The sequence below is a fragment of the Aspergillus tubingensis genome, assembly GCF_013340325.1.
Source record: "Aspergillus tubingensis WU-2223L DNA, scaffold_1, whole genome shotgun sequence".
In the NCBI taxonomy this organism is placed as follows: domain Eukaryota; kingdom Fungi; phylum Ascomycota; class Eurotiomycetes; order Eurotiales; family Aspergillaceae; genus Aspergillus; species Aspergillus tubingensis.
The window spans coordinates 1,319,356-1,340,414 of NW_023336275.1; the positions used below are offsets into that span (position 1 = coordinate 1,319,356).

A 21,059-nucleotide genomic window follows, 5' to 3' on the forward strand; every position below is an offset into this window, starting at 1 on the left:
AACTCTGAAATGCCATTCTCACCTCACGAGAGAAGTCAAATCAGGGTCCACTACATCTCTCTCTCCAATGTCGATAAAATTCCTGACCAATCCTATCCACCTAGCGCTCAGTCCACCCCTCCGCTAATGTTCCTAATAATGAGAACCCAGGCTAGTGACAAACCGCCTCATACTCTCATTTCTCTTATCCACGATAGTTCACTTTCACTACTACTACTACAGCTTCCCAATTTGGTTATCTTCTAGATGAAGCTATCTATCATTCTGGTTCGGTTCATTGTGCCGACGGTCTCCGTATCGGCCGTGAGCGCTTCAGTCGTTAGCCCTGACTCTAGATACCTGGTGGCTCGAGCTCAAAATTAGGCTGAGGCGACAGTTGGATATGAGTCACTGGTATGACGCAGAGCATGGTAACTAGACGACCAGATGAGCAGATGACTTCAGTCTCGCCTATCCGTCCTTGGCATTATCAAAATACGAAGCTTGTTATGGTGATACGGGAGATGTCGTGGGGGAGGGAACTGTCTACGAGGGGGCGATGAGCTTGGCAAAGTGTGAATTGCATTCACGATACTTTCAAACAGTGGTTGTTCAGGGAGGTCAGACTCTGGGATTTCGATTTTGAAAGCTTCCTTGCTCTAGTGGGGAAATGATAAAGCACTCACCAAGGCCCAAGCATGTCCTGTAAGCCACAGTGGGGTTCGAAGCAGCTAGCACAACTGTTCCAGGTTCTCAGGGCAGAATAAGGGCTACGATTATGTCTCTGGGATACAGCGCCCGGTGGGAGGCTGTTCCTATACCGCCGTTGTTTGGGATTCTCGGGTTGAAACTTGCCCGGTGACAATAGGGACCATACGGGTCTCAGGTATCCGTGTTTGATCTCTCTTTGCTTTTGAGGATGATGATGCAAGGAATATCAGTGTTAGAGCGTTTATTAGCTATTTACTTAGTCGTGATCGCTAAATTGTAGATGTGGGTGGCTGGGTTGAGTATAGATGATCGGTGATAGATATATTGTAGTCTCGCCGGCGATGATAGATACAGAAGGCACCGCGAATAAAGGAATCAACAACATCAAATTTAACGAGAAACACGATCATAAAATCTATTTTCGATCTATACAGTTTTCTCCTCACACGGGAGGTGTAAAAAGAAAAAATGCAAAAAGATATGTGACAAGAGTGGGATTCGAACCCACGCCCCTTTCGAGACTAGGAATGCTCCGAAGGAACATGTCTGATCAGATACACCTGACCCTAGCGCCTTAGACCGCTCGGCCATCTTGCCGTTGATGTATTTTCCTCCCCAACTTACCCTTCATATTCCACCCCCACTCTCTATCTATCTCCAGCAGCATAACCCCTCACCATCCCCGCCACTCCCCTCGCAACATCCCCTCCCATCCCATCCAAACCCCTCAGCACCCCTTCCCGATCCCCCTCGCCTCGTTCCTGGCTCATCTTAAACTTCCCCTCCATGCGCTCCACAGTCACTTCGATCCCGACGATGTTCTTCTTCAGGATATTGATGTATGTCTCTGGCGCTTCGTCGACGGTCCATGCTCGTGGACATGATTTCTCCTCCGGGTTGTCATGAGTATCACTAGTGCTGGTGGTTGTATACCCCATGATATTCCCCTCACAATGCGCCGAGAGATCACGAAGCTGTTTATTCAGAAACATCGAGGCCTGCTGACCCCCTTCCCCTTCCGAACGGGGGTTGTAGATCCGCGCGCGGCCGTAGACTTGCACGGCGGCGTAGTTCCATGTTGGGGCGACTTTGCCGGTCTGGGGCTTGGTGGTGGTGTAGAAGTGCGGGGTGATGTAGCTGTGGTAGGGGGAGGTGAAGAGGATGAGGACTTCGGTGGGGAGGATGGATTCAGATTGGGTGGCTAGGGAGTCGAGGATGGCGGCGCATTGGGGATTGGCGCGGGCGATGTGGCCGCGGAGTTTGATCTTATTGTTGGTATCATCAGTGGTGGTGGGAGAGGGGATGTCGAGAACCCAGGGGATGTGGGTGGATTGGAGTAATGGGAGTGGAGGGGAGGGGATGGCGGTGGTGAGTACGCCGAGAGGGTTTTGTTGGATGAAGGTGTGTAGGGTTGAGGGGGTGGAGTCGGTGTAGATTTCTTTCATGTACATGATGGTTGTATGTATGTATTTGTAAACTGAGAATAGAGATAGAGAGATGAGAGATGCAATCGGGCTGGAAGCAAGGGGGAATGAGATGCAGATAACCTTAGATCTTGTCCCCGTGCGGGGTTTGGGACAACTCAATTATGGGGTTCATTCCTATTGGCTTGTCGGCTATGTTCCGAGTTTATGATGTATGGTACAGCATCATCGTGGTATTTCTTTTTGTTTACATTCGTTTGTACTTGTATCATGACAGTAAGGAAATATGTACAGTGAAGTGTAGATGGCAGATGTTGTTGTCCTCCGCCAAAATCATTATCCCCGAGGATTATTAGCATGGGGGCCATTCTCATTCATTGCGTGGCCAGCGCAGGTCAAAGCGTTGCAAAGCCTGTCTGGCTTTGGTTATCGGTTAGGAGTTGGGAAAAAAGAATTGCCCATTGTAAGTGGCATTTTATCGCCATGGGCTTTGCTTTCGAATAAACTCCGATGTGTTTCGCGGCGCATGTGGTATGACCGCGCCAGCTAGTGGCGGAGCTGGGTCGTCGCTAACCCAGTGAGGGTTTCGGTCCTCTAATGTGTACGGAGGGACCTTCAGGCAATGCCCGCGTCGGTCGCAAATCGGTCAGCAACGATTGCTTGCGGGCGCGCGATGCTCGCATATCTGTCGCGAGATGTATTGTCGCAAATGCAAAGGAATGAGAACACAGTTTCTCAACTGGTCGAGTAGTAGGATGGCAATGCGACTGGATTAAAATCTTATAGACCGGCCTTGGTGTTCGGCCGGTAATCTCAAATAGAAGGTGTAGAATCATCAGGGCAGCTTAGGAGTCTAATGGTAGATGCTGCTTCGCTCGCGTTGGCCACTTAGATTGCTTGATGCAGAGTCATAGGCCGCCTCATGGGTGACCTCAATCGTCGTGTGCTGCAGCACCACTCCCATCGGGGCCAGCTCCAACCCATCCTTGCCGATCATCTCCTCGGTGGAATCGCTGCGGCCGCGCGCAATCGTGGTGTTGGTCGGTCCCTTGCCATCGATACTGTTGCCATAGTGGTGTGCGACCGACGACTTGTTCGGTCGGCTGGAGTATTTGTTGCTGCTGCCATGGATCCTGGCTTCGGGCTCCAGCACCACGCTGCGGCGACTCAGTGTGTACATGAGGGAATCACAGAAGCCACACAGAGTCATGAAGGAGCCGGCAAAGCAGAAGTAGAGAACGCTGGGGGAATGGCCACTGGCAGAAGCCATTCGACCTGCGGCAAGAGGTAAGGTAAGGCAGATATACACAACGGGGTATAACGCCATGTGAAAAATGACACGCTTGAGTCGGGTCAGACTTTCGGAGTTGTGCTCGCCCAGAATGGCTGACTCGGCGATCCTCTTGCGCAGTTGGAGGAACATGATCGCATACAGGACGACGGTGAAGAACTCCGAGGCGAAAATCCAAAAGTAATGAGTCCACAAACGCATCGACTCGTACTTGGGGGTCATCCAGCACTAGATTAGGAGAATGTTAGTGACTTATGAAGATATTGTAAAGAGATGATCAACTTACCCAGGCTACAGCCGGATACCAGACGTACCGACCGTGTGCTGCGATCGGAATGACAGTCGTGATAACCCCAAAGAGCCAGAGTCCGCAAACGATGGAAACAAAAAGACGGTGTGAGATCTGGTAGCCCAAGGTGACGTGCATGAAAGTGTGCGCGGCAATAGCGAGCACGAACAGACCACTCATGGGATCACCAATCTGCAGCCAGATGCCCTGCAGGAAGCATGCAGGGTCTGCGGCCGTCACCGAGTTGGTCTGGATCCATCGCAAACTGATGATGAAGCCCAGACTTTGAATGAAGTCAGCCAGAATGAGGTTGAACATGAGCACGACATATTGGTTGTAACCGATGTAACGTTTGTAGTGGCGTTTCCAGAAAATAAAACGATAGGTAAAGAAAGTCAATAAGGAAAGAGTGCAAATGAGTGAGACAGTGGCCAGCGCCGAGATAACGATCAAGCCCTTGGTCTGCAAACTCGGCAGTGGGCTCATAACAGCCTCGCCCTGGGTGCTCGACGAGGACGAGCGACGCTGCAGGGCCGGGTTGGCCGCATGGGCGTCTGCCTCGTACAGCAAGGACTGGATCGCCAGGGACAGCATGATGGGGAAAGGTGACCGGGGGTGGAATTGTTTCAGGCTTCCTTTCCACCGACGGCATTTGACCTATATAACCGCTGTGTCCTTCCACCCCCTGGGGTTGGTCCTAGCAGGCAGCGTGGCCAGGAGCCCTCACCCGCTCTAAGTCCAATTAGGAACGTCGCGTCAAGTGTCGATCGAGGGTACCGTGGATTCGACGGATTTTACGGAAACGACTCAGTGCAATTACCGGGGCGGGTTCGGGCATGTGCCGAAAGGAGTTATCATCTTCCGTGACGACTGGGGGGTCCCATCTCCACCTGGGAGGTTTTGGGAGCGAGCTTGGCTCATTTAGCTGTCCATCTGAACCTCCGCAGCGAACGGCGTCTCTCTAGTCTCAACCAAGCTTTATAAGAGGGCAATAGTCCCCCTGGAGACGGCTCAGAATGCGACCTCCATGCGATGGTCCCAATGGTTCTAGCGCTAGAGGAAAACCCTAGAAACGCCACCGAAGCTTGTTATTGGCATGAAAATCCCTATCGGCCGGTTGATAATGACTACTGCTGCTGGCTGGGGCCTCGGTTGGGGCTACTGGACCATCGTGAGCTATGTTGAGGGCATCAGACAACTACAAGCGGTGATGGTTTCGATTTCTCGGCATCAGAATCACTCGCTGCGTTAGAAAAAGAGGCTATCTCAGTAGCTGTCTTGGCAAAGGGTCAGGGTTCACGTCGTTTCGTACTTTTTGCCTTTTTGACTTTTTCTCATTTATTTTCTTTGTTCGTTGACCTTGTCTAGTGTGTGGGCTTATGCAAAATAAGACCAGAATAATATAGAATAATAGTAATCCTCCTGCCAGGCCCACGTGGGGCGACCAACGCCAGTCGGAAGCCGGCAAGCGAGTCAGAAAGTGGCTCCGGGTTTCATCCTCGGCCATGGAAGAAAATGCGAGAAGCCGCGCTGGGACGGAGTACTTTTTACTTTTTACTTTTTACTTTTGCTACTTTTTACTTCATGGGTCGGGTATCCCCGGACCTGTCCCTGGTTCCAGACTTTTTTTTTTCATTGCGTCTTGCTTGGTTCCTTGTGTTGATCCTCGTATCGGGCCACGAGTGAATAAGAATAACATTGACAAGAAACTCTGTTGACAATGTCGGAAAGCTACGTTGCCCGTGTTGCGCTTGGCTGTGGTGGCGATAAACGGGCGCAGGTAGAAAAATCTCCGCCTCCGGCCACGTTTCTGAGTGGCACTCAAGGTGGCACTTGTTGTGCGCTATCGCAGGCACCAACGATGATGGTTTCTAAATAGCTCCTTTGCTCGTTGATCTACAAATTGCAATCCTGTCCTTATCGCAACCACTATCGGGTTGGGTCGGTCCTATGGTGCGGAGTCCCGGTAAGAGAAAAAGGGATGATTAGGGTGATCACCTCGCGACGCGCCACGGTTACAAGGCGGGAGGATAAAGAAGCTTCGAACCTTTCGAAGCACGGTCTGCCTTCGGCTTGCCTCTTTAAGAAGGAGGATCAATCTAAGCTGGTGGAGATTGGATCTCCAGGGGGGTGGATGACAGAGTCAGACACGGCCCTGGATCCATGGTTACGGATTTCGCGGGCCGGACTAGATACGGAGGACTTGCCGTATGCCGTGGATTCGTGGAAAACACGATGATCCTTTTCTGTGCGTCAGGTTGCGCCCTTTTTAGTCCTTCTAAACTCTTCGCTAGTTCTGAGTCTGTTCACGGTGACACTGTTCCTCAGCCCTATCACTCGTGGAGCGCGCAACTGGAAAAGAAAACCGCGCAGTGACATCCACCTGGTCCCATTGTAGTGGTCCAACACTCCTCTCTCGACAAATGGAATTGTTGACATTGGCTGCAATCTGTGTGGACGCTACTCGGCTAATTGCATGTCCTGTGTAATGAGTTCAGTAGTATAACTTGATTGGGTGTGCCGAGTCAGTGTCCTATAGCAATGGCGCGGCACAGCGAAGAGATTTAAACTCTCGTCTGAGATTCCCGAACCGACGCGAGGCGGGGGTGGTCATGAGAGTTTGGAAAAAGCACAAAAAAGTGTACCAGAGCTCAATAGCCTTTTCTGTTTCCCCAATGCCTTTGTTCGAATGACTGGCAGGCAGTGGAGTGAAATTCTTGCGTGACTAGTACTATGGTGGCGTTCTTTAGGCTGGCCAGTTGAGAGACAAGTTACAACATCGGGGGTCACCTCCCTTTCGGAATGTCGCCCCGCCTTGCCCATAAAAGATCGCCTCAATTACCAAGTCCTTGGGAGGCCTGGGGGATCCTATCACATGTGCTCTATTGCCGTCGTCCACCCCTTATACATAGTACTAGTCCCTGGGGTACGAGTTAGGGTCCCTCCCAGGCAGAAATTTGAGAGGCGGCGTCCCGAGTAATTGGTTGGAACTTCTTCCACCATGGCGACAAGAGCCTAGTTAAAATTGCCAAAACAAAGCCAAAGAAAGCATAAGGGCCACCCCCGTCGACATCTATGAATAGCTCCATCCTACGCCTCGTGCTCAGACTCCAGGGAGCTCAGGGGCTCATTTAGTCAGCGGGTTCGTATTTCCCCTCACGCCTCCTCATTTCCCCTCACCTCCCCTCTTATGCCAAGAGCAAAACATCCGGTGGGAACGGCAGGATTCAATATATTTGATCCTTTTCATACTCTTATTTTGACCGTTGAAAGCATCGCGTGGTGCACGAGCCCTTCGTGCGCAAGCTAGGTAGGCCTCCTGGCAATTCGACTGCTGCTTTCAGACCATCGATGCATCGAATAAATTAGCGAACGTTGGACTAAATAACATGCCATGAGGGGGTTTGGCCCTGTTGGCTCGTGCTCGTTCCCGAGCTAGGCGTGCTAGAGACTGGAGTGTGGTGCGATTGATTTGACAATGCAAATCACATCTCGCACTGGCAGAACTGGGATGACGCGTCTGAGTCAGTCCAAGCAAAAGGCGCACATTGGCACTGCTTGGCCACCTTTCCTCTCCCCGCGTTCTTTCTTCGCACTGGCAGCGAGAACTGAGAATTCTCAATAAATCGCAGCGTCGCCGAGACTAGCAAACAAACTTGCTTCCGAATAATGCTCAACATTCATCCCAATATCCCATTGACTAATAGGAAACTTAATGTGCCATCTTCGCAATTCTCCGGCACCGTTGCTACTAGCTACTATCAGAAGGTGTTCATTGTGTATGGGTGGTTTAGCTGGCTAGTGCATATATGTGCGCTAGCTGTTCCCTGGAAATTAGCTCAATTCTGGCTATGCTCGCAGTTTGCGTCCACATTGATCCTCGATCCTCACCTCGATGTGCACACTCAAAAATCGGCCAAGCCAGAAGAGCGATACGGTGATGATCCGACCGAGTGGATTTCATGAACTACTCTTCATAACTGTGCTGGTGTCTGCCTAGGGGTGGAGTAGCACGGAGAGGGAAGCTCTCCTGTTCCTGGCCCCTTTACCCCTTTAGTCTCTTCTGTGCTGTCGATCATGAGTACGGTGTTCTATTTCTACTGATATCTAAGAATGAAATGATGTACAGCGTATTCTCCTTCTGTCATCGTTGACCGGCCTGCACAGCAATTCTCTTCGGCGACCCACTATCCTCCTTGTGAGTTTCCTGAATGGGTATACAATCACTGTTTCACGGCGCATCCTGCAGCGGGGAGAGTCTATCTCCGCTCGGTATCAATGCTGTCCGGTCCGATGCGTGCTACGTTATCTCTGGGTGCATTTATGGGAAATTTTTGGGTTACGTAGGAGATCGTGCTCGGTCGCGAGCAGCCGATTCTATTGCTGTGTATTTGATAGTTACTTGTAGGGTTGCATTCGATCAATTTCGACTACATAACAGTCTGTACTCGCGGATGCCTACTACTAGCGCTGCTGCGATCATGCATGTCGGACAAGGCTGGATATCGCTCGACGAGGGCATCCATCTGGGGCTGGGTTACTTGCTACTGGTACCAAAAAGCATACCACAAAGGGCTCCCGAAATATATACATTCGGTTCATACAGGTCAATGGCCTAGTCAATCGATCGTCGAACCATTACACACTAAACTGTCAATCATTGAGATCAACGCTATGTCTTAGAATATGCATATATTATTTCGTAATATGACTCGCACCTCGTAGCATCAGGCATTGTCTGTAGCATGTGAATGCGACAAGCTTCAACTTCCCTACGCGCAGTGGATAGTGAAAGAGCTCATATAGCCAAAGCAGCCAGCATCTTTCAAGCAACAGGCAAGATGGCCGAGCGGTCTAAGGCGCTAGGGTCAGGCTATCTGATCACACATGTTCTTCGGAGCATTCCTAGTCTCGAAAGGGGCGTGGGTTCGAATCCCACTCTTGTCATATCTTTTTGCATTTTCTTTTTGCTCCATCCGATATACAACCACTTCACCCGATACAGAATAAACCGATGCAATGATTTAATTGTTTCTAATGGGTCAGAGTGTTCCTTCACCCAACCGCTAGCATCGTCACCTCCCACTTTACCATCACGGATCAATCCAGTTCTCCCGCTCATAAGAATTCCAACAATTGTCCTAAGACAATCTATAGCGTAAACCAGTCTGGACAAACCCTACAGATGTCAACAAAACTTGCAAGTAAATCAATTCCGATGAATCTAACAGCATCCGAGCTCAGCCGCTGGAATCATCTTCCCCATCCACAACCACTTCAAACCTTACACACTGCCCACCAAAGCTAAACACAGTCTGGCCAAACCTACATCCCACCGCAGTCATGGTTGTGTCATCGTGGCGACCGTCCGGATTCAAATATAAGAGGAGTTAAACAGCAAGTATTGTCTCCCAACAGTAACAACCAATTTTGATTATAGGGGTACATACATCATATTCTAACTTCTGAACCATCAACCATGCCCAACCCAAGTCTAAGTTACGGAAATGGCATGTCATCCGGAGCCAAGTGAGCCGCACCCTATCCCTTCACCTACACCATCGTATACTAATGATATCCGATGGATTGATAGGTCCCGGACTACCGCCTTCCTAACCATGTTCGCGGTTATCTCCGGCGCCTTGCTCACATTTCGGATGCAGTCGCCACGCAAGGAGCAGAGGTACTCTCCCGAGGGAGACCAGCAGGCTATTGACGGGGAGAATAAGCTTGGGCGCTCGATGTTCGTCTCTGATGGGGACCGGGAGGCTGTTAGGGGTGGGAAGCCTGGAGAACCGAAGGTTGGTCGGGCGCCGCATGAGGGGTTGGGTGGGCGGTGATGATTTTATATGAATGTGTGGGTTGCGTGAGGGGAGGTATCGTGCATGGGCATGTTGCATAACGTTGTTGTTTCATCGTTGGGCTTGAGAAGTAGGGCATGTGAAATAGGTCTGGTACCTTGTACTTGTATATTGTGTTTGTTCTGGTCATGCATAGAATTTTTATTTTCTTGGATTTATTGAACGCAGGCTCATTATTCTGTGCTGGTTCTCCGTGAGTCCTTAGGAGGTTCTCAACTAGGATTCCTTCTCCGCGGCATCCTCCTTCAGCACCCGGGCTGATACCAATGGACTCTCGTCCAGGATTCGGGTGAAGTCATGAGCATCGACACAGGCCTGACGCGAGTTGAGCACACTGGGTTCCGCACGCCTGAAGACGTCGTTCTCGTAGACGTCTAGTGCATCTCGCAGTGCTTGTGTCGACATGGATCTATTTGGACGATTAGTTAGTATGTAGTAGTATATCCCGCGAAGCGCTGATACTCACCCTAGTGAACGCATATCCACACGTCTAGTCAAGTCCAGTACATCAACGATGGCATTATTGGCCCCTTCTCCGCGGTCTAGATACTACTGTTAGCATGCAGCCCTCCCACCCAGCACAGAAGACATACACATAGTCATCGTATGCGCCGAATCACCCATCAGCACAACTCTAGGATGCGAGCGATTCTGCAGCGGTCGGAACATCCAATCCGCGATGCGGATTGACCGTGCCTCTGTGTCCTCAGGTAACCCGTAGACCAGGGTCCTGAATGGCTCCGCCCAATTCGAGGCCAAGGATTTCATCAGGGCGATTCGCTCCCTGTTGTCGCTGGGGACTGCGATGTCCTTGGAATCTGCCCATGATATTATGATCTGGCATTCGTATTTGTCCTTGCTGCTTTCTGCGAAGTTGTTGGGGTTATCGAGGACTAGTCCGAAAATCAAAAGTTAGCTGCTGAGTACATGTTGCTTTGTGATAGGAGGATGGTATATGCATACTGCTGAAGAACAGGAAGACGTTGGATTCAGGATGCGAGCCCTGAAAAATGAACGGATCAATATCTGCGGCGCCGGCCATCTCCTCTGCTGTATATAGAGTAGCTGCGCCGAGGATCTGCACCGGCAGTGGATTCATCTCATGGCTGTCCGGGTACAAGATCTCGCGGGTGGGGGATCGCGATCCATCGCAGCCGATCAAGAGGCATCCTGTGTAGGAGGTGCCGTCTGCGAAATGCGCGGTAACGGTGTCGGCGGAGGACTCGATGTCTTGGAGAGTTTTGTTCCACTACAGTTCTGGTCAGAGGGCCCGAAAGTGAAGGATTATTTCATTCCATCCCATCTTACTAGGCATTCAAAAAGGGTCTTACCTGAACATCAAGCCCCGTGGCCACCAGCTGCCTCAGTCGAACGCGACTGACCCGAATGCGCTCCGCAGCGGGGACACTGTACAACGCTGATCCTGTTTTGAGATCGAAGAATGAAAAGCGACCGGTGTCACCGCGGGCAGCAGCAGCTTTGTTGACATATGCCTCTGGGAGGCGTTGCACAAGGTCGTCCGGTAGGAGTTCCCGCAGTGCAGGGAGCGCCCAATGGAGCGTCAACCCCCAACCCCCGCTTCGTGCATCGATAGCGGCATCGCGCTCGAAGATCTTGTAAGGGACACCGAGTTTCTGGAGGTGCTGGGCCAGAAGGAGGCCACTGATGCCAGCACCGACGATGAGGACGGGAAGATCAGCCATGATGGGGGCAGCGAGGAGGCACGGATGTTCGGTTCCACGGGAACACGGGTTCATCCCTTGACCCTTTTACCTGAAGACGCATCGCTGTAATACTGCTGTAATCAAGGACCGGTTGGAATCGGACGGTGGCTTATGTGGCAGGTGCGCAGGAGTTGGATTGGTGGAACCGTTATCGTATGGGAATGTGCCAATGGGAAGAGAATGTGAGGCGTTGTTGAGATGGGGTCAGGCCGGCAAAACCATACTAATTGGGTGGCCTTAGGGCTTGATGGTGCTAAGGCTCGTGTTTGTCTTTGAATAATTTATGCTTATCCTTTGCAGTTAGACTGGGAGAGGTGCTCGATGAGATTGATGCGCATTCACTGATCACTAAGGGTTGCTTCTGGAAAGCATCATTACCTTGAATATGCAAGGAGTTAGAGACTCGTATCTGCGCTGCTGAGGACAGCGAACAAGGGCGGTAAAGTTGACGACCAGTAGCTGGGATACAGCACGCCATTAGGCAATGGAAACCTCTGCCAACCTTAATTAATCAAAATTAAACCGTAATAACGACGCAATAAAGTTACATTGGATGTCTCGTGCCAGTCTAATGCGTGAGGTGAAACAAGGCCGGCCCTAAAAGATCCTTAACAGCACTAAGAATGTTAGGCCGGCATCGCGTGGGGGACGGCGTCGTGCTTAAGACCTTAGCGCCGGTCTCTAGCCCTACCACCGCGGTCCCTTCTCCGGTGTCAATCTGTCACAGTCCGTCCGCAGTGGATCATATTCCATTCTGATAGTGGTGTCAAATCTCTAGTAGCTAAACAGCACACCGGCCAGACACTAATGTCCAGTTACTGGTTCGATTAGGCGGCCACATTACCCATTTCTTACCAACAGGCCAGCTGGCGTGTGCGGAACACAGCTCGGTGGCCGCCCGGGGATGACTTCCCGAGTGGACCACCTTTAAGGTTTCACGGGACGCACAGGATTCCTCCTGGATGGAGCTGGGCTTGATGGCCGGGAAGATCCCGTCGGGGGCGGTTGGTCTGGCCTGCTCTGCTCGACTCCATTGGCTTGTCTCTGTTACATCGGCCCAGTATGATCCCGGTCTGGTTTGATCCTGAGAAGCGTAAGCACTATTAATCCCATAGTGCTAAGCACCTACTAAGATTCCTGCATTGCACTATTCAGGAATCGCCGGAAAGCTGCGCTTGATAGGACGAGAAGAAGAGGAAGACCCAGTGAGTGATTAATATACATAATGAAAGTTTAAGAGATTGGTTTTCAAGGAATGGCGCCATCAGTCGATGGCAAGAGTACGGGCATCACTCTCTGGCCTCTGTTGTTGGCCTCTTTTCTAGCGACACGCGCAGCTCCACCGTCATATGAATGCCTCCTTCGTCGATTCCCCCACTCTCGAGGATAAGCTCTTCGCTGGGCGTGCGTTTGGGTTGCGGCGCCGCCGAAGTTGTCGACCGTAACTGCGAGCGCGGATCTTTCGACCAGGTTTGCAAAGCATAACTACGGCTATCGTACCCTTTTCGACCACTGTACGATCGGAAATCGCGCACCGCACCTTTCAGCAGAGGCGCGAGAAAGGGAACACAAGTTACAATGTTCTAATTCAATTGGTCAGTGGCTCGGTGCATCATTCTGTTCTCTCTCGTGGAAACTCACCCCGACGTTGAACTCAATTGTGCCCCACAGTACCAACATGGTCGAGTTCCCATCGCCATAAGCCACCCGATTGATTTGTGTGAGGCGGAGGATCGAGCAGATCGTGGTGAACAGCCCCAGAAGAAACAGACAAACCACACCTGCTTTTTGTGCTGTCTTGATGTTCAGTTGGAGCAATAGCGGAATGGGAAGGATAATGATGGTGATGTCGCAGATGATGGTGAAGATGGCTAATCCATAAAATGTTGGCCCTGCTGGAAGACAGGACCCTGAGATGTTGGGATTCCAGGCGCGCTCAACCTTTCGATCGTTTTATCAGCAACCTAGCACTGCGACTGGAGGAAGATTCTCTCACCGGCTGACAGTCGAATATCAGAACTAACGTTCCAGCAAGATGACCAAGTGTCGAGATGGTTATTACGGCCCATATAAGGATTCGGTAGTAATTCTTGGACGTTCCGGAAATCAATCGCAAATAGTTGAGGCAAAGAGAAGCTTTAAACCCAGCGATTCCGAGCTGATAGAATGGGCGACCGGCATAATTGAGCTGTTGGTGTTTATCAATACTCTGTCTCGATCGGTTCAGGCACAGCGCATACCTTTGTGTAATCCGGAAGGTCTGCCTTGGGGCGCAGCGACAAGGGCAATCCAAGACCATATCTGCTTTCTATTGATCCTTAGCAGTTGTTGTGTACTGAAAGCTTGTTGGACTCACGAGCGATGCACAGTGCGCTGTATATGATACTGAAGGCCTGACACTAGTTAGCGGCCGGATCGTCTACTACCAAAGGCAACCCACCATAGTCACCAGCATCACAAAGTCGGACGCTTCCAATCGGCGGGCATTAAACCGAATCGCTAGGCGCAGGCAGACAGTGATAACCATCAACAAGGTCAAGCCCAGACATACCCCTAAAATCAGGCGGTATTGCGACTCAGCCTCCACTTCAGGCGAGGCATGGTGCACCCAGCCCATACTGGCAGTAAATGTAGAATATCAAGGAGAAAGAGAGAGGAGGCATGAGGAAGAGAGGATATTTGCGTAGTGATTATGCAAGTCGTGATGTGCGCTGGCTGGAGGGAGTTTTTCGATCCTGGGCTTCGCAGGATCATGCTGAAGCCCTACAACAAGGGGTAAAATCTTGTCCTTAGAGCTGAAGGAGGGTTCGGAATCATGATCCTTCAGCAATTAACTTCGGTCATGCCGAGAAAACCGTACTCAATGATATGAATCCTGGTGGGTTCGCAATCAAAATCCTTCGGCGACCAGAAGAATCAGGGCAGAATCGCGCGCACTAAAATCTCGAGCCCTGGTCTAGCGTAGACTTGAGAGCATTTGCAAACTTCTGCAAGATGAAGTGGCCAGGCAGTTATCTTGACAAATATATTATAACTACTGGAACCCAATGGTATCCCTGCGGCCAATCCGGTTGCACTTCCCGTGGTTTTTTGCCTGCAGGATCCTGCATGTAACCTCCCATCCCAGCATTCCTTTCTCTGACTACTTCTAATTCTTCGATTAATTTCCCGCAACCCCCCCTTGTCTTTTCTCTTTGCTTTTGTCTCTATTCTGTCCTTTAGCAACATATTATAGATATAACATGGAGGAGAAGTTGCCGGGTGCCTTTTCACAGGCTCTGCCTGTGGATTGCACCGACGATGCTGTGGAATACCTTCAGGGCCATGCGGTCGGCCCCGACAGCTCTCAGATCGATCTGCGGGCTTTGCGTCGAAAGATTGACTGGCATTTGATACCTTTCATGTTCTCCTGCTATGTGCTGCAATTTCTGGACAAGGTCATGCTTAACGTGAGTCGTCGCAAGCTTCCAGCCAACACACCCCTCATTGACGCAAGGGGGGACACAGTATGCTGCCGTCATGGGAATGAAAACGGAACTCCACCTCGCGGGGAATGAGTACACCAACACCGCAACGTGGTTCTTCTTGGCCTATCTGATCGCCGAGGCTCCTAATAGTATGTCCTCTTACCTCAACAAACATAAATACCGTGCTAATATCTAATCACTATCAGTCTACTGCCTCCAGAAAGTCCCTGCCGCCAAGTGGCTCGGTGCAAATGTCGCTCTCTGGGGAGTTGCTGCTGCAGCGTCCGCAGGCGCCAAAAACTATGCGACCCTCCTCACTGCCCGTGTCTTCTTAGGTATCTTCGAGGCCACGATTGGACCATCTCTGATGCTCATCAGCAGTCAATACTATACAAAAAGCGAACAAGCACCTCGATTCACCCTTTGGTATAATGGTTTGGGAGTAGCCCAGATCATTGGTGGTCTAGTATCCTTTGGCTTCCAGCATGTTCACCACGGGGCCACCCTTGCCGGATGGCGCATCATGTTCCTGGTCATTGGCTTGGCCACTGTGCTGATTGGTGTGCTCACTCTACTCTTCATTCCCGACACCCCCATGAAGGCCAAGTGGCTGTCTGAGGAAGAAAAGGTGGCTCTCCTGCAGCACGTCAGTGTCAACCAGACGGGAGTGTGGAGTAGCTCCATCAACCTTAAGCAAATCTGGGAAGCTGTGCTCGACATCCAGCTCTGGCTGTTGGTCTTGATCACCATCCTCGTAAGAATGATTCTATTCCATCTTGCTCTTTACTCCAAGCTAATCTCGTGCCAGATCTCTGTTTCTAGCGGTGTCGTAACCACCTACTCCGCCACTCTCATCTCCGGATTTGGATACTCCGGTCCTATTTCCGCCCTTCTCAACATGCCCTCCGGCATCGTCAGTATCTTCTTCACCCTTCTGGTTGGCTTTGGTATCCGCAGAACCTCTCACCGCTGGGCGTGGAACGCCTTCTGCACCATCCCCGGCATTATCGGCGGTGGCCTCCTCTCATTCCTCCCCAAGAGCAACAAGGCCGGTGTTCTCATTGGTATCTACCTGGTCAATGCCATTGTTGCCACCCTTCCCATCCTGTACCAGTGGACCATGGCCAACTGTGCCGGTCATACGAAGCGTGCTTTCAGCAGTGCTCTGATCGCCGGTTCCTTCTCGGTCGGAAACATCATCGGGCCTCAAACCTTCCAGGCCCGCGATGCCCCTGAATACCGTCCCGCGAAGATTGCGGTGCTGGCCACCCAGGCTGCGGCAGCTGTCATGTCTGTCGTGCTGTTCGCATATTATGTGTGGGAGAACCGGAGACGGGATAGCCGGTACGGTAAGGTGGAGGATTCGATGGTGGATGAGGCCAAGTGGGCTGGTTTGACTGATAAAGAGAACACGAGATTCCGGTATGTGTATTAAAGAGAGGAAGATGCGAGCTTTAAGAAAAGTTATATAGCAGCCGGTAAGGGCTCATATTAAGTCTCGGTTGCCTAATGTGTGCTGTCCTTGCATTTCTCCCAGTGTTTTTGTACAATATTGCGTAATTATAGCATTATTATGCTCTTTCTGTAGATTTTCGGTAGGATCACATTCAAGTATACTCTCCACGTAACTCTTTCAACTTGATCAGCACCTGCATAGCTATGCATATGCAAGTTATATTGCTTATGTCATCTATACAATGCCCATCCCCCTTTCTGGATGGCTGAATGGATCTCGCGCTCCACCGACCCGTCAACAACACGATCTATTCAGATAAGATAGATAGCTTAACCACGGTTATCCCCATGGCAGGCCGCATCACCAAATGCGCCCGTCTTTTAAGAATACCTCACACTAAGTTACACCTCCCTTGTTATCCTAGTATACGTACCCCAACACCACATCTCCGTATCATCACACGCGCGTCCTATCAAACAATCCGTTACTCTTCGCAATGGAAGTCCTCCTTGAGAGTATTCCCCACTACAGACCTCCTTATTGATCCCAGTATAGAGATTGAGGAAGAAACTCTCCCTACTTACCGGCCTGAAAAGTACTACCCCGTGCAGCAGGGCGAAGTGTTGAATAACAGGTACCAAGTACTGGCCAAGTTGGGCTACGGAGTGACTTCGACAGTATGGTTAGGTCGCGACCTGCAGTATGTCTGATAGCCCCCAATTTGCTTAGCTTACCCCTGACAGTATGTCATCGAAGTGACTCAAAATATGTTGCTCTCAAGGTCTATGTTACTGGTCACAAAAAGAATCATGAGCTAGAGATATACAACCGTATGGATGCTGCAGAAGTAGAGCATCCTGGGAGAGATCTCATTCGCAAGCTCTTCGATTATTTCACCATCACCGGGCCCCACAGCCCTCATGTTTGTCTTGTTCATGAACCTATGGGTATGAGTGCAGAAACACTCCTGCAGAAATACATCCCTGGGCAAACCATGACTCTGGATGAGATGAAGTCTTGTATCAGGCAGCTATTGATCGCTCTGGACTTTCTGCACTCGTTTGCTCGTATAGTGCACACTGGTAAACCCCCTACTTCTACATCTTTAATAGTCGGACTAATCCAAGAAAAGATCTTCAATTGAAGAACTTGCTCCTCCCTATCCCAGATGCTAAGACACTCGAGGATCTCGAAGAGCGGGAAGTCAATGATCCATCACCTAGAAAGGTGCTCAAAGACAGAACGATCTACCTATCTACTGTCTATAACCCCGGAGGGAGTGGCCTACCCCTACTCTGTGATTTCGGAGAAGCCCGCTTTGGCGATGTTGAGAACAGCGACGACATTATGCCGAATATGTACAGAGCGCCTGAAGTCGTTTTGAAAGAGAGCTGGGGCTACAAGGTTGATATTTGGAATGTTGCTATGGTGGTAAGATCCTCTCCCAAATTCCTAGGTGCTAGTGCAGCTGGTATAGACTACGCCCTATCTCCATGCTGAATCTTTTATTATAGGCATGGGACATCGTAAGCCCTCGCCACATGTTCGACGGCAGAAACCCAGATGGCATCTTCGATGACCGAGTACACCTTGCGGAGATGATAGCGCTCATGGGACCTCCTCCAGCGAGTTTCCGCGAGCGGTGCAAACTGGCTTATGTTTTCTGGGATGAACAGGGTAAGACCAAGTACTTTTTTATCTCAAGTCCAATTTAACTGATATCTGTAGGAAAGTGGAAGGACTTGGCGCCGATCCCGGATGTTTCTTTGGAAAGTTTAGGTGCCGACATTCCAGGGGAGAATAAAGAGGGATTCTTCCGGTGGCTTCGGAAGGCATTGCAGTGGAATGCAGAGGATCAGCCGACTGCGACAGAATTCTTGTTCGATGAGTGGTTGATGGAGGGGCTCAGACGGCCGAATACTGAGGAGACGAAGTCATAAGGCGGGTGCATCTGCTTGTTGGTGATTGGTATATGACATCCCCTTGCTTACAGCTGCTTGGATATGATATCCCTATATAGATACTACTGTAACATTATATACCATGGGCTTTACTGGCCTTAAATAGAATATACCCTCTACTCAGTCGATATACAACAGCTATAGCCACCAGCATCCCCGCTCCCAACACCAGGAATCCACTACCACCTCCTTTCTAATATTGCACATTCCCCAAATCCTCCGCATTACTCTTCTCCCAAGGATACTTCTTCTCCAATGACCGAAGCATTTCCAAATGCTTCGCACTCCTCGGCCGAATAGACACATTAAACGGCGCTGGGTGACTGATGACACCGGGCAGAAACTGCGGTCGAATATCCTTGACTTCCCCATTCTCCACTGGCTTTGAGATCTCAAAGACAGCGAGAGCTTGGGCAATGGTGAAATACACATTTACATCAGCTAGAGTCTTCCCCGGACAGACACGACGACCGAATCCGAAGACAAGGAAGTGGGGATCTCGCTCTGGGTTTGGGCCCAGGAACCGTTCGGGTTTGAATGTCATGGGGTCGTGGTAGGCGGCTGGGTCGTGAGTGAAACCCCTGTATGCGTTTCAAGGGTGTCAGTTGGTGGTGGGTTGTTAGAGTCTTCCGGATCAGAAAGGGATAATGGGGAGAACTGACCATATATTGGCAAGGATTGACGATCCCTTGGGAATGAAGTATCCCTCGCAGACATCATCCTCGGTTGAGGTATGGGCAACGTTCATAGGTACGACTGGATGCCATCTGAGCGTCTCTTTGACTAAGGTGTTGATGTAAGGTAGTTGTTCCCGGTCTCCGTACTGCGGCAGTCGGTCTGTTCCAATCACGGTGTCGATTTCCTCCTGTGCCTTGCGCTGCACTTCGGGGAAGAGAGCCATTGCGAGGAAGAAGCTGGCTATGGAGGAGACGGTCTGTTGATTGAATAGTAAGTACGGCATTGGGTTAGGAGCAAGGAGGACGGAGGGTCCTTACCGTATCAGCTCCCCCAGCATAGAGCGATCCAGCAGACCACTTGACAGTGTTCTCTTCTTCGGATCCGGGCTCGAAAGCACTGCTCTCAAGAAGGTTGGAGAGAAAAGACGGTACGAAGCGGCCTGTACGCATCTGTTCCTTCACGAATGCATAAGGGATATCGCTGAATGCCGTGACATTCTTTCGATAGCGTTGTGCGATCTTCATGAACTCTGTACCTGGGAACCAGGTTGGAAGATACTTCACTGATTAACTAGTCAGTCTGGTTTGTTCCTGTATAGCTGCGGGCTATGGCTTACGGGGTGGGAAAAAGTCCACTGCCCATGTGGCTGGAAGCATGGCCATCGAGAAATCCTCCATCGCCTTGTCGGCCAGATCAACCAACGGGTCTTGATCATGCGGTTCGATGGTATATCCGTATCCTACTTTTAGGATGATTGCGCCCGCCTCTCTGGTGGTTTTGGTTCAGTCTTAATGGTTGATACTGATGTATGGTAAGGGGTAACTCAACTTGCGTATATGCTGCATCAACTTGTCCGGCGCATCCAGTACCCTCAGTAGAAACCGACCCACTTCCGCTATCTGGATCTCATTGAATCGAGCGACCGAATTGTTGGATCCGATCTCCCTATGCAGGTTCTTGCGCGTTGCTCGGATGCGCTGAGGCTGCTTCACCGCTCCGAGGACGTTGTTCCAGCCCGCCCTGTACAATTCATCAATTGATCTGCAATATGATAAGGTAGGTCTTGTTGTCTCACATCTCTGCGAAGTGTTGCTGTGGACGCGAGGAGTGGATCGACGATCGTGACTCGAGTAGTTCCACCGCTAGTCGGGCATCGTTCAAGACGATGATGGTTTGGCCCATGATGCTGAGGGAACTGATTGGGCCTGGTGGCAGTCAGACATGCAGCCCTTCGTTTCAGAGTTACTTGAGTGCTTGGTCGTACCATAGCGATCCTTGTGCTTCAGCCAGTGCTGCCAATCTTGCTGACTTGGGTCGGGCAGATCCCAGAGATTACCCACAATAGGCTTTCGTCGGGGACCGGGAGGTAAAGGCAGATGCTTGCTCTTGCGAGTAAAGAATGAGAAGAAAATGTATACGCTCGTAAGGGCGACGAAGACGCCCGTCCACAACGTTACTGGCATGGTGGCGATAGGGGGATCGAATATAATAGCATTGAGGAGGACAGTGGGCTAGCTGGGCGAGATCCCGACTGTTTTATATTGTAGGGTAGCTGAAGGAGGGGTCGTGCCGGTATTGCATAATTAATATATTTCTTATTGGTCTCTGTGTTATCGCATCCACATCTGATCAGAGATGCTGCATGGATGGTGCATTAGTTCAACTGCTCAGCTCTCGGGTATGCATTGTGGTTGGTGTGGCCTCGACAAGCGGCCTCCGATCAAGGTTGCAGAACGCCATCGTGAGCCTGCTACGGTCGCTTTTGCAATTACAAGTGTGGGACCTTGTAATTGCCTGGTGCTTCTCGGTGGCTGACTCTTTTCTCAGGATTGTTTGTCGCTGACGCTTACCTGTTTCCCCGCAGTTGTAAGGATATCTGGCTGGACAGGTCCAAGTTCTCGTAGACTTTTGCACGTAACTGAGAGGTTCGGTTCTCTTGAATGCGCTTGGAATGCATTGTTTGTGGAATTAAGTACCTTTTAGTCGTACAATATGTGTCGAAACTGGATCACATGTTGGTCGAGTCGCCAGCTCTCCTCATATTTGGAGAAAACCTCTGTCTGATGATCGAGGGTTAAGCAATATTGTTGGTTTTCACTTTGGCTAACCCTGAGCAAACCAGCACGCCCGAGGAATATATTTCCGAAGATGAGCTGTCTACCTGAACAATGCCATTCATCACAAACCACGTTCAATCATCCCTCATCAACTCGTTTAG

The 21,059-nt window shown here is 50.6% G+C and overlaps 7 protein-coding genes and 2 non-coding genes across 9 annotated transcripts; 3 read left to right on the top strand and 6 right to left on the bottom strand.

The window, feature by feature from the left end:
- Window positions 1-1,173: 1,173 nt before the first annotated feature.
- Window positions 1,174-1,287, bottom strand: AtWU_t16. The gene is made up of 2 exons: window positions 1,250-1,287; window positions 1,174-1,217 (listed from the first exon to the last, which is right to left on the bottom strand). It is a non-coding gene; the product is annotated as a tRNA-Leu (tRNA).
- Window positions 1,288-1,337: 50 nt separating this feature from the next.
- AtWU_00451 (FMN-binding negative transcriptional regulator) lies at window positions 1,338-2,141 on the bottom strand (the record flags this gene model as incomplete). Its single annotated transcript, XM_035495567.1, has 1 exon — window positions 1,338-2,141. One exon carries the CDS (start codon window positions 2,139-2,141, stop codon window positions 1,338-1,340), a length of 804 nt encoding a protein of 267 aa, XP_035351460.1.
- An 826-nt stretch (window positions 2,142-2,967) lies between these two features.
- Window positions 2,968-4,288, bottom strand: AtWU_00452 (uncharacterized protein; the record flags this gene model as incomplete). The annotated part of the gene is made up of 2 exons (XM_035495568.1): window positions 2,968-3,633; window positions 3,692-4,288. 2 exons carry the CDS (start codon window positions 4,286-4,288, stop codon window positions 2,968-2,970), a joined length of 1,263 nt encoding a protein of 420 aa, XP_035351461.1.
- A 4,241-nt stretch (window positions 4,289-8,529) lies between these two features.
- AtWU_t17 lies at window positions 8,530-8,641 on the top strand. The gene is made up of 2 exons: window positions 8,530-8,567; window positions 8,598-8,641. It is a non-coding gene; the product is annotated as a tRNA-Leu (tRNA).
- Window positions 8,642-9,173: 532 nt separating this feature from the next.
- On the top strand, window positions 9,174-9,534 carry AtWU_00453 (FAD binding domain family protein; the record flags this gene model as incomplete). Its single annotated transcript, XM_035495569.1, has 2 exons — window positions 9,174-9,223; window positions 9,288-9,534. The coding sequence occupies 2 exons, from the start codon at window positions 9,174-9,176 to the stop codon at window positions 9,532-9,534; spliced, it is 297 nt and encodes a 98-aa protein (XP_035351462.1).
- A 237-nt stretch (window positions 9,535-9,771) lies between these two features.
- Window positions 9,772-11,258, bottom strand: AtWU_00454 (FAD-dependent oxidoreductase; the record flags this gene model as incomplete). Its single annotated transcript, XM_035495570.1, has 5 exons — window positions 9,772-9,964; window positions 10,022-10,097; window positions 10,149-10,448; window positions 10,519-10,804; window positions 10,887-11,258. 5 exons carry the CDS (start codon window positions 11,256-11,258, stop codon window positions 9,772-9,774), a joined length of 1,227 nt encoding a protein of 408 aa, XP_035351463.1.
- A 1,310-nt stretch (window positions 11,259-12,568) lies between these two features.
- Window positions 12,569-13,896, bottom strand: AtWU_00455 (uncharacterized protein; the record flags this gene model as incomplete). The annotated part of the gene is made up of 6 exons (XM_035495571.1): window positions 12,569-12,862; window positions 12,921-13,220; window positions 13,276-13,467; window positions 13,520-13,587; window positions 13,636-13,672; window positions 13,720-13,896. The coding sequence occupies 6 exons, from the start codon at window positions 13,894-13,896 to the stop codon at window positions 12,569-12,571; spliced, it is 1,068 nt and encodes a 355-aa protein (XP_035351464.1).
- Window positions 13,897-14,521: 625 nt separating this feature from the next.
- AtWU_00456 (putative MFS transporter) lies at window positions 14,522-18,142 on the top strand (the record flags this gene model as incomplete). Its single annotated transcript, XM_035495572.1, has 9 exons — window positions 14,522-14,728; window positions 14,787-14,895; window positions 14,953-15,500; window positions 15,555-16,168; window positions 16,753-16,902; window positions 16,959-17,284; window positions 17,335-17,633; window positions 17,717-17,879; window positions 17,931-18,142. The coding sequence occupies 9 exons, from the start codon at window positions 14,522-14,524 to the stop codon at window positions 18,140-18,142; spliced, it is 2,628 nt and encodes an 875-aa protein (XP_035351465.1).
- A 214-nt stretch (window positions 18,143-18,356) lies between these two features.
- On the bottom strand, window positions 18,357-20,304 carry AtWU_00457 (cytochrome P450; the record flags this gene model as incomplete). The annotated part of the gene is made up of 7 exons (XM_035495573.1): window positions 18,357-18,744; window positions 18,826-19,097; window positions 19,159-19,403; window positions 19,458-19,609; window positions 19,670-19,861; window positions 19,917-20,046; window positions 20,106-20,304. 7 exons carry the CDS (start codon window positions 20,302-20,304, stop codon window positions 18,357-18,359), a joined length of 1,578 nt encoding a protein of 525 aa, XP_035351466.1.
- Window positions 20,305-21,059: the final 755 nt, after the last annotated feature.